This window comes from Polypterus senegalus, chromosome 13 (assembly GCF_016835505.1).
Source record: "Polypterus senegalus isolate Bchr_013 chromosome 13, ASM1683550v1, whole genome shotgun sequence".
NCBI lineage: Eukaryota > Metazoa > Chordata > Cladistia > Polypteriformes > Polypteridae > Polypterus > Polypterus senegalus.
Window position 1 is genome coordinate 88,532,487 of NC_053166.1, and position 12,500 is coordinate 88,544,986.

General features: G+C 35.6%; 1 protein-coding gene across 1 annotated transcript in view; it reads left to right on the top strand.

Moving 5' to 3' along the window:
* pold1 (polymerase (DNA directed), delta 1, catalytic subunit) overlaps window positions 1-12,500 on the top strand; it is a 131,420-nt gene that overhangs the window by 103,843 nt on the left and 15,077 nt on the right. The window contains exons 24-26 of the mRNA XM_039774275.1: window positions 7,636-7,749; window positions 8,245-8,297; window positions 10,601-10,698. Of these exons, the coding sequence (XP_039630209.1) occupies window positions 7,636-7,749; window positions 8,245-8,297; window positions 10,601-10,698 (265 nt within the window). The remainder of the gene's footprint in view (window positions 1-7,635; window positions 7,750-8,244; window positions 8,298-10,600; window positions 10,699-12,500) is intronic.

The window sequence follows — 12,500 nt, forward strand, 5'->3', positions numbered from 1 at the left end:
ATTGAATGCCTAAGTGTAGGAGTAAAAGCAGTAGTGGTACTACACTCCATATGTGTATAGTTGCAATTTATAGGTAATTGTTTTTCTTCTGTAAGCCCAGTTATGTAAATGGTTTTCTAAAGAAGAGATTGTATGTGAATATATACCCAATAAATGTTTTATGAGAGTTTGGTTAGTAAATTTTGACTAGTAAAAATAGTGGTCATTCATTCATTGTCCAATCTGCTTTGTCCTGAACAGGGTCGTGGGGGTCTGCTGGAGCCTATCCCAGCTTTCATAAAGCTCAAGACCGAAACAAACCCTGGACAAGACACATGGAAATTTCAAAAGCTTAGTTAGTGATTTAAGCAAACTATATGCACAATTAGTATTGGTGGACAGTTCTAAAGTTTAAAAATATTTCATGTTAGGCAATTAAGGTTCTTGTACGATTTAGCCAAATTTGAAACTTTCTGAGACACTCCCCTAAGTCAATTGAAAGTGCAAAGTTGTAATACGATTTTTTAGATTTTTAACATTTAGAGTTCTGGCAAATTAAAGAACTTGCTAAAGTTTACACAAATCTGAAATGCTTTATTTGCCAAGCACTGTTTCCTAAACCTATAATGGAATATCTCCAGTGTGGTTAAAGTTGATAGACCATATATTCTTTAAATGTCTAAGAGTAATTTGTAAGTGGCCATTAAAGTAAGCAAGAGATTGGAGTAGCCCGAAGCTTGGGGGAATTTGTCCAAACCATCGGGTGGCATTTGAGATCCCTTGTGTAACAACTGAAATGCTGGTTAAAGTCTGAGGACAAGAAGTCTTGAAGCTACAATACTACTAGAAAACCCTTTAGCTATTAACTAGGGTGTAGGGATATCTGGTGCTGCTAGGGGTTTTCTGAGGAGATGGCCCCATGACTTAAGAAGTGATTCTGTGTTTTTAAAAGCAACTTTTTCCAGTGACTGTTTGAGTTTTGATTCATTGTGGCTGGTGAAAAGGCTTCAGCAGATAGGGAGACAGTGTGACCGGTGTTAAGTAAGAGCGCAGGTGGAAAGTGAGAGTGTATTTTGTGGTAGACATACTGTGATTGTGAATAGTAACAGAGTGGCTAAGCCTCAACACCTGGCAGACAAGAACTCTAAACATTAGAGGGAGAACTAGAACTTGGTTAGACTGCCTTTTTAAATACTTTTGGTTCTGCCCTTGACCCTCCATTTCTTGTGTGTTTTATTTAGTATATAAACTTTTCTACGGTTCTTTGTATTACGATGCTAGTGTGGTACACACATTAAGATTATGAAGATCATGACACATGGCCAAATTTTTTAGGGTGACTGCTGTGAATGTTCAAGTATTAATTGAAACAGTTAATTTTATTTTTAGCAGCTGGGCATAATATAAATATGTTCACTTTTATCCAGCATGTCAAGAGATTATTTTACAAACAAAGGTTTGCTTTTCCATAACTAGAATCAGAAAACACCTTGAAAGATTTGCTAAAACTTTGATAAGCATCACTGTCAATATATTTGTGAGTTTGGGAACTGAAACAATTTCTTATTTTTTGGTGTATGAGTGCTTTATAATTGGGCATTGGGTAAATACTTGGTTCAGACTCAGATTATCAGCTTCACAGTTTATTAAAATAGTGACATTGTCACCTGAAATATCTAATATTTTATTATTTCATGTAGTGTTTTAGAGATTGTGCAGGGGCTTATGTTTGTTAAGTTTCCTGAAGAGTTTTTATGACCAGTCTTCTAAGAAATTGATGCTGTGTGGAAATCCAAAAAAATTATATCAAATCTGCATTTTGGCTTTTTTTATATGTTGCTGCCATTTTTTATTTCGAACTGAGTGCATGTTGTGCTAGGAAATTTATAAATACTCTTTTCCTTTATCTGTACCGTGACAATTTTTTTCTTTAAGAACCAGCATTAAGCCAGATGTATCTATTTTTCATGCCTGTCTAGTTTCTGTCAGCCATGTTTACTCAATACATTACAACAACAGCATTTGTTTATATAGCACATTTTCATACAAAAAAGTAGCTCAAAGTGCTTTACATAATGAAGAAAAATAAAAGACAAAATAAGAAATTAAAATAAGACAACATTAGTTAACATAGAAAAAGAGTAAGGTATGATGGCCAGGGAGGAGAGAAAAAACAAACTCCAGATGGCTGGAGAAAAAAATAAAATCTGCAGGGGTTCCAGGCCACAAGACTGCCCATTCCCCTCTGGGCATTCTACCTAACATAAATGAAACAGTCCTCTTTGTATTTAGGGTTCTCACGGATGAACTTGATGATGATGGTCATGCAGACTTCTGGCTTTTAATCCATCACTGTTGGAACATCACTGTGCTTTGAGTAGATGGTGGTGGCGCAAGCCGCCACCAAAAGGACACCGGAAAAAGAAACAGAAGAGAGAGTAGGGGTTAGTACAGATTTTAGAACCACCATGAATCTATAATAATAAAAGGCAAAGCCCTCACTGACTGACTGACTCACTACTAATTCTCCAACTTCCCATGTAGGTAGAAGGCTGAAATTTGGCAGGCTTATTCCTTACAGCTTACTTACAAAAGTTAAGCAGGTTTCATTTCGAAATTCTACACGTAACGGTCGACAACGTCCGCCATATTGAACTTTCTTATTCATGGCCCCATCTTCACAAAATTTGGTAGGTGGCTTCTTTGCACTAACCGAAACCAATGTACATACTTATTTCGGTGGTATGACGCCACTGTCAGCCGCCATATTGATCTTTCCAACGTCACTAATTCTCCAAACTTCCCGTATAGGTAGAAGGCTGAAATTTGGCAGGGTCATTCCTTACAGCTTACTTACAACAGTTAAGCAGGCTTCATTTCGAAATTCAACGCGTAACGGTCAACAACGTCTGCCATATTGAACTTTCTTATTTACGGCCCCATCTTCACGAAATTTGGTAGGTGGCTTCACTGAGCTAACCGAAACCAATGTACGTACTTGTTTCAGTGGTATGATGCCACTGTCGGCTGCCATATTGAACTTTTCAACAGTCTTTGTTACTTATTGGCCCATCTTCAAGAAATTTGGTACACGGGTTCCCAACGCTAACTGAATCCTACTTATGTACATATATACGTCCATAGCCTGCACCTCAGTCACCATGTGAGGTGGCGTTGGGTCCCCCATCCCAACACCTCCCACGTTGTTGGCTGCCTGCCTATATAAGGCTGTCCGTCGCTCCGGTCTCTACATTCCCTTCCTTGCTTCGCCACGAGATTCACGTCTCCTTACTGATAACTACAGCCTTTTTGTTTAATCCACGGCTTCTCCGCTGTTGTATTGATTGTTTATTACAATTATAGTTATTGTGTAGGTATTTTAGACTTACTTTACATTGCTCAGGTACCCATTTCCTTTATCGTTCCAACCCCCATTACCATGTCTATCGAGATGATCACTATCGATCAAAGAACTGTCACTTACCGAGTGATTTCCATGCCCGGAGGTGGCACCTAGCTTTTCCATTCTCTTTGTTACATATTGCACGGCCATATCAGGCTCACTCTTGATATCCGGAGGAGTATTGTATCTTATGTATTGAATGACTGGGACAGGTTCAAGGTGTGAACTGATGACGGTACAGGAGATAATTATACTACACAGGAGCACTATAAGAGTGAAATGCTTAAGCCCTTCACCTATGGTTCTGCATGTGAGTTGATGGCTGCCGCTGAATTGTTCGGTTGTCGCTTTCAAGTGTACTGAAATGGCCAAATATTTTACACCTTTCGAAACCGCCAATGCCTCTTAAACATCTTAGATTGACAGGTGACGATTTCAGTAGTGGACACTTCGATGTTTATGAATGTTTAAACTCTCAAAAGCTGGATGTGAAGTTATCAATGAAACCAGTTGTATACTTACAACGCTTGACAGATGCCGAATGTCTCTTCAACAAGTCCTACAAATACTGTCGTAATTGAAACAAACCATGAAACCCAAACCGATTATGACAGCAGCAATCCAAGCTGTGAGATTTAAGACAAGATTACTGTTCACGTGGCCAAGTGTAAGTTACATGCTCAAGAGTAAGCTCAGTGCATAGCTTGGTCATGTTACAACCGGAGGGCCGAACTGACAACATGGTATACAAAGAGATCCTTAACAAATAATTATTGACATATTTTCCCTCAGTTTAAAAGGTTTAATTTTCTTCTTAATAAAAATTTGAATGCAGTACTTCGCTGCTGCGAAGCGCGGGTATTTTGCTAGTAGTTATTATAATAAATTGGATATACAGAGTATCAGGATTTAATTACAGTGAAGTTATGAGAAGACCATGTTAAAATAATGTGTTTTCAGCAGTTTTTTGAAGTGCTTCACTGTATTACCCTGGCGAATTCCTATTGGCAGGCTATTCCAGATTTTAGGTGCATAACAGCAGAAGACCACTTCACCACTTTTTAAGTTTTGCTCTTGGAATTCTAAGGAGACACTCATTTGAGGATCTGAGGTTAAGATTTGGAATATAAGATGTCAAACATTCCGATATATAAGATGAGGCGAGATTATTTAAGGCTTTATAAACCATAAGCAGAATTTTAAAGTCAATCCTGAATGACACAGGTAACCAGTATAGTGACATCAAAATTGGAGAAATGTGCTCAGATTTTCTTTTCCTGGTTAGGATTCTAGCAGCTGCATTCTGCACTAGTTGCAAACGATTTATGTTTTTTTTTTGGGTGTTCCTGAGAGAATTGCCTTAAAGTAATCTAGTCGACTGAAAACAAACGCGTGAACTAATTTCTCAACATCTTTCAGTGATATAAGAGGTCTAACTTTTGCTATGTTTCTTAAGTGAAAACATGCTGTCCTAGTCATCTGATTAATATGCGATTTAAAATTCAGATTACAGTCAACAGTTACCCCTAAGCTTTTTACCTCCATCTTGACTTTTAATCCTAATTTATCTAGTTTATTTCTAATAGCCTCATTGTAACCGTTATTGCCAATCACTAAGATTTCAGTTTTCTCTTTATTTAGCTTGAGAAAGTTACTATTCATCCATTCAGAAATGCAAGTAAGACATTGTGTTAGTGAATCAAGAGAATCGGGGTCACCAGGTGCTATTGATAATTACAGCTGTGTGTCATCAGCATAGCTGTGGTAGTTCACGTTATGCCCCGAGATAATCTGACCTAATGGAAGCATGTAGATTGAGAAGAGCAGCAGACCCAGGATGGAGCATTGTGGAACACCATATAGGATATCATGTGTCTTTGAGTTGTAATTCCAACAACTAACAAAGAATTTTCTCAAACCAATTTAAGACACTGCCAGAGAGGCCCACCCATTGACTAAGGCGATTTCTAAGAAGAGGATGAGAACAGATAAATGGCCTCTGTCTGCATTTACCCGCAAGTCATTTACTACTTTAACGAGTGCAGTTTCTGTGCTGTGATTTTTTCTAAAACCTGACTGAAATTTATCAACAGCAGCATGTTTATTGAGGTGGTCATTTAACTACATAATAACTGCCTCCTCAAGAATTTTACTTAAGAAAGGCAGGTTAGAGATGGGTCTAAAATTTTCAAAAGCAAAGGGGTCAAGATTATTTTTCTTAAGTAGGGGTTTAACTACAGCAGTCTTAGACAGTCTGGGAAGACTCCCGTATCTAATAACGAATTTAATATGTCAAGAATATTATCAACTAGCAAAATACCCGCGATTCGCAGCGGAGAAGTAGTGTGTTAAAGAAGTAATGAAAAAGAAAAGGAAACATTTTAATAACGTAACATGATTGACATTGTCATGAGTGTTGCTGTTATATATATATATATATATATATATACATCCACATACACACATATATATATATATATATATATACTGTATATATGTGTATGTGCACAAAACCACGCTTTTATCAAGGCTTCCGTCGGGTAATCTTTTGAAACGATATTTTCCTCCAATCAGTCCTAGCAACGCGCTTTCTTACGACTCTTACATTTTTGTAGCTCTGATGTGTGCATCAATGTAATCGGTGTACCAGGAAATCATGCATTGACAGAAGTTCCCCTTTGCTTGGAATGCAAAGTGTGATTAAATGCGTTATTTTTTTAACGCTTTATGGAGCACATGCATCAAAGCTTCTCAGCTGTGCTTGTGCTAAGAAAAGGAAACAATTTAAAAATAACGTAACATGATTGTCAATGTAACCTTTTGTAAGTAGTGCCTGGAGGATTCAGAGTGTGGAGAAACTGTAGAGACAGCGTGTGTATTACCTTGTGAATTTTTCTGTGAGTATTTGGTGGCAGCGTCACAAAGTTGCTTCCGCAAGACTGCGTTAGCTGCGGAGCTCAGCTCAGAGCGAAATGAGGTGAATGGGAGGGGAGATGATGACGTGACTCCCCCACCCACCTTAACTGTCAATCCCCCACAAACACAGTCTCTCGGAATTTGCATAAGCACAGCCCTTCACTAGCAATTTTAACTTAGTTACAAAGTGATCAAAACTCTCGTTTGTACCCTGCATCCTCGCATTAAACTTGTATCCCGCATTAGCCGTGGGCATGACAAACGCCAGCGGTAGCCTGTCTATGAACTTAATTTAAACTTTAGGTTTACACTGTGCTTTGTTTCCGAAGTAGCTGCAGTCATGAATATGCTTGTATGTGTCACTCGCTTGCTTCTTATTGTTTCGCTGCCTTCTCAATTGTATAATGCATGTTTTCTTCAGCGCTTTTTGGAGCTCTTCCTTGTTTTCTACGTACTGTGTTGACCGTCAGTTCACGTGATTACGTGGGAGGCATGATGATGTCACACGAAACTCCACCCCCCACGGCCATCAAGCTCAACTCCATTACAGTATATGAAGAAAAATAGGTTCCAGTTATGACCATTACGCGTAGAATTTCGAAATGAAACCTGCCCAACTTTTGTAAGTAAGCTGTAAGGAATGAGCCTGCCAAATTTCAGCCTTCCACCTACACGGGAAGTTGGAGAATTAGTAGTGAGTGAGTGCTTTGCCTTTTATTAGTATAGATTAGCACGCCTGATACTTCTTTGAAAAAATTTGTTGGTATTGGGTCAAGGATGCAGGTGGAGGGTTTCAGTTGAGATATTATTTTATGTAAATCAGGTAAATCTATCCTAGAGAAAGAGTTTAATTTGTTTAGAACGGACTACTGGGGTTTAGGAGGATCCTTAGTGTTGGGGAGATATACTGTATTATTTCTAATATCATTAATTTTTTGATTGAAAAATACAGCAATAGCCTCACAGGTTTTACTGGATGTACTTAGGAGGCATTCCTTTGAGTTACCTGGGTTTAGCAGGCATTAGGCATACTTGCATAAAATTCTGCATACTTTATTAAAAAATAATCATGATATTTATTTTATATATTTCACATTTTGTTTAATACAGAATTCAGAATAATCTAGGACCTTTTTTATTCCTAGATTATGATATCATGATACATAATTTGTATTCCTTTAGGTAGTTAAGGCCTTGAACTATGCTAGAGGCTGTTGATTTAGTCCCTAAATTGGGTATTTGTAATATTGTAATATATATATACACTTGTATATTAACTGACAGGGATTAATTTAAAAACATATAAAACATTCCATTTGTGCTTCCTTATTTTACAGAGGGCGATCATACACGATGCAAAACTGTTCTTACATCAAAGGTTGGGGGTCTGATGGCTTTTGCAAAGAAGAGAAGTACCTGCATTGGCTGCAAAGCAGTTCTGAATGATGATGGTAAGCTGTCCTAGTGAAAACAGTGAAATATCATGTGTAAGGCGGGGACAGTAATTATTAAGCTTTCAGAGCATAGCTGCAGGTTCTGTGACCTGCTACTAGCCCAGAACCTTCTTTTGATCAGGTTGCAATGCAGGAAATAAACATGCAATTTCATTTCCTCAATTTGCAAGGAAAAAATCTGTCACAATGTTATTGCATAAGCTTTTTCCACTGTTCATTTAGTCAGATATGCTTTAGTGACTTGATCAAAACCACATACATTGGAAATACTATTTTTGAAATGTAACAAATCGCTTTTATTCTTATAGAAAATCCCAGAATAATGAAGAGATAAAAATATACTACTTAAGTCATAGGTGTTTGTTTTGCATGCTGTTTTATGCCTATTACTTTTAGTATTTATTTGTTGAATATTAGACAAATTAAATATCCTATTGCCATACACTTGATTTTATCATTTTGTCATCTTACATAAATTTTCGATTCACATAGGAGCTGTATGTACCTACTGCAGAAACAGAGAGTCAGAACTTTATCAGAAAGAGGTGCGTATTTTTGCGTTTCTCTTCTTTGACTGAAAATATTGTTAGCTCTGCAGAGTTTACGTATATCATTTGTGTTTGTTTTGCTGGTTGATATACACTTATCTCACTAGGAACGAGCTTCAAAATATTTTTGTAGTCTCATAACCAAAATAGCATTCTGTCACAATTTGTTCCTTTAAATCTTGAAGTCATGAAAATAATTATTCAAGAATAACCAAACTGTCTTGATCCATTTTCTGTGTAAATCCTGATTACTTCATATGCTCAACAGACAAGTACTTAAATATCCATGCAGTTAAGTACACTCTGGGTTTAACCTATAGTAGTAATTGTCATTTTTTCAGAATAACTGTTTGCAAGCATTCAGCCTTGAATTTCAATGAGTTTTCATAGAAAGTCCAGGATACAGTTTCTCAAAAATATAATTCACTGCAAATTTCAAAAATTCTGAAAATCTGTGTATACACTATCTACTTAATCCTAATGATATTAAAAGAGCATTGCTCCACCAAAAAGAAGAAAAAAATTAATTATTTTTGCCTTTCCACAAGTTAGCCCTATAGTGTGAAGTTTGTATAAACTTGATACTAGGCCATGTTCTTCACTTGTTTAGTTGGAGTCCTTATTTTAGTCTTATTAAACGTTGTGGTAGAAAGAGTTTTAAAGATGCTATTTGCAAACGTTTCCAAAGCAACTTTCCGAAGTTTAATTACATTTTATTTGAATAACTGCCAAAACTGGATCTGGGGCCTTTTCCTGGTAGACTGATCTACAGTGTGTAGATTTTGCATACTAATTCACATTTTGATCTCCCTTTTAATATATTATGTTATAGGCTGTACATTGGACACATTTTATAAAAATGGGACTGATGCAACTGGTTAAAACAGACAGGAGGGATACATTTTGATGTAATTTAATGTCCACCTAGAAGAGTTACTTTCACATAAACAAATCCTCATGTTTGTTTTTTGTTGTTTTTACACAAATGGCTTATCTTTGATTTTTGCTGTTATGCATTCTTACATTATCTTGTCCTTGGAAGTCTTAAGTTTGAATAAAATATGCTAGTATATTTTTGTTATTTCACAAAAGGAGATTTCATCAGCAGAGGCCTAACACTTTTGTAGAGCTAGTGATATTTTACTTTTAAATAATTGTGTATTATAGAATGTACCTAATGCATACCCTTTCCTGTGAAAACTGTGTATTTAAATGAAATAACCAAGCCGTTAGGTTATGGCTATGCTGATAGATTTTTTTTTTTTTTTGTTTTTTTTTTTTTGTCATTTAGTTATTAGTAACCTAAAAGCAACTGAGAAGACCCTTGCAAAAAGTCCTCTTTTGACAGAATGTCTTAGTAAGGCTGAAGGACGCTTTATATTGTAATGTAAAAACAAAAGGTTACATGCCTGTTGCAATTGTTCTATGGACATCTGAACCATTTGTTATACTGGGGGATTTTAACTTAAAGCTGCTGTCACCTACCCGAACAGCATGTCTAGAGTGTTACATTTTGGTAAACATGTGATTAACACTTCTGCTGTGTGTGACAATTATTTTCTGAAAAATGAATGAATAAAATGTTTCAATCTTTTTGCCTAATATGCAGTGCAAATTCAACATTAACATGGTCAACCATTTGATTACTAATTAGATTATGAAACATAATTCCTTTTATGGACAGAGTGCAAGTGCTTGACTTTAGTATGCTCAGACTTATCAAGCAGTTTTTTAAGAAATATAAAATTCTGTAGTCATCAACCCAAAAATGCACATCTAATTTGATTTTAGTTTGTACTTTTAAAGAATATTTACAGGTGCCAACTGTCTTTTATACTATCAGACTGTGAAAATTAGGAATATTCACATTGCTTTTCACCTTTGACTTTTGATAAGCCCTATCAAGAAGAATTACATTTTGGATCCTCAGCACTGTACTACACAAAGGCAAACCATTGCTATTAGAAGAAAAATCAAGTTTTAAGGAAATTATTAACTAGCTAGTATTCAAAATTACTTTCAAGGATTTAATATCTTGCTTTGTACAGATATAATGATAAACATTTATGTGTCTTAAGCATTGTAGGAAAAAAAAATGTTTTTCTTTTGAGTCTATTAAACTAAAGTTGTTTGTAAGTTCTTTAATATCATCATAGTGGTACTAATTATAAACCTGACCAAGCATGTGTGTTACTGTTGTTTATAATATCAGAACTGTTTCTGAATTTCTGGGCAATTTGTAGTAATTGCTTTTTGATTTAATTTTATAGAAAATCATTGTGCCTCTACCTTTCTCTTAGAATTCACACAGGAGTGCCCTAGAAGAAAAATTCTCTCGCTTATGGACACAATGTCAGCGATGCCAGGGGAGCCTGCATGAAGATGTCCTGTGCACCAGGTACTGGCTAGCTAGTTAAAACATTTACTGCTCCAACGGATCCATCTTTAGTGCATAGTAAAATACAGTATTATATCGTTTAATTTTTTCTCCTTATTTAATCCAGGGTCGTAATTGTCTGAAACTGGTTGTTCAGTATGGTATTAATTAAAATCTTACAAATATCAAATAAACATCAAGGCGGTTGTATGTTTTAAAAACTTGTGCTATGCTGCCACACTAATGGTTACAATATTCAGTAGATTAATATTTCACAATAAAGGATTTTTTTAATGGATATTATCAGCTTGTTGATCTATTTTTTTACCATAAAATACCATATTGAATCAGATTTTCTTAAATCTGTATTTATGTAATTTTATTAAGTTTGTAAATTGTTAGACAAAGTTTTAAATTGGTATAAGTCTCTCTTGAAGTAATGTAATTCACCATGTAGAAATATTAAATGTTTTTTTACCATGTTAGCCATTTCAGTTTGTTTTCTGAATTGTCACTAGGTCTTTTGGCACCCAATTACAAAACTCCCTAAGGTATTATTTATTTGTTCAAGAAAAAAAATATCTATTTCTGTACTTGTAAATAATGATGTAGATCTCTTACAAGTGTCTTATCTCGTATTATAGCTATTTTTCTAAACTCACAATGGAAACTGAAAACCCAAAGGATGTTTTTGGCTGGTAAAATGGTATACCAATTAGCCGCAGAATTCTCATAGGTATGAATTTATCTGACTGCGCCATGATTAAGGAACAACTTGTAAATTAACTGTAATTTTGTCATTTTGATGAACATTGTAAGAACAGGGTTAAACCTGATTACTCGGTTAATTAATTATCAGCTTTAACTTTGGCAATGCTGGCATTTAATTAAATAATTAAGATGCCTACCAAAGAATGACAAATCAATGAAGACTGAGTGAGGGACCTCTGGTTCACTTTACAGCTGGGATGCCAGCGATATAACAAGATCTGTACAATTTATGAATTATGTCTACATTAAACACTTAACTGTTGTGATCTGGATTTGACTGTACTTATTTTCAACAAATAACCCAAACACACTTGCTGCAGTAAATCAAATAAAACAATATGTTTCCAACATAAAGATAATAAAAGATGGATATATGCAAGATGTATAGATATATGTAAAGATGAAAGACAATTAAAAACAACACAAAATTACGACAGTTTAGTAGGAACTGGCACACATGTTGTGACTTCTGATCTTGTAATTCATTTGGTCAAAATGGATAAGTTCTTTAGATAGTTATTATACTTTAAGTGTGCCGTTGATTTACTAACGGCTGGTCTGCACTGTGTTACCTCCTCACAAACACAGTTTATGTGTGTACAAGATGTAGCTCTGCAGTTTCTTACTTTGTTTAGGAAGAGCTTTATAACAGCTAGAGTTTATCCTTCACAAGATTATTAACTTTGTTATAGAAACTCCAGTACCATAATGCATAAGTTGGCTTCATCCTATTAAGTTAAAATTAATAGTTCTCAGAATCAAAGCAGCTGTGCTTTCACTTTGATGTAAGCAATGCTTTATTCCATTCCTGGTTGTGCTTAAGTAGAAGAAGCATGCTTTTTCTTTCATTGTTTTAGGAGCTTGTCTCCTTCTTTGCTTTAATTGCAACCCCTTAGTTTGCAGCAGTATTGCAGTTTCTCTTTGAGGTTCAAATACATCATGTTGGTCCTTTTGTTGCTAGCAAAATCACAACTGTTGAGTCAGCTGGTGAATAGTCAACTACCGTTTTCAGTAATACAAATGCGTGGCTTTACATATGGTCTTCCTCACTT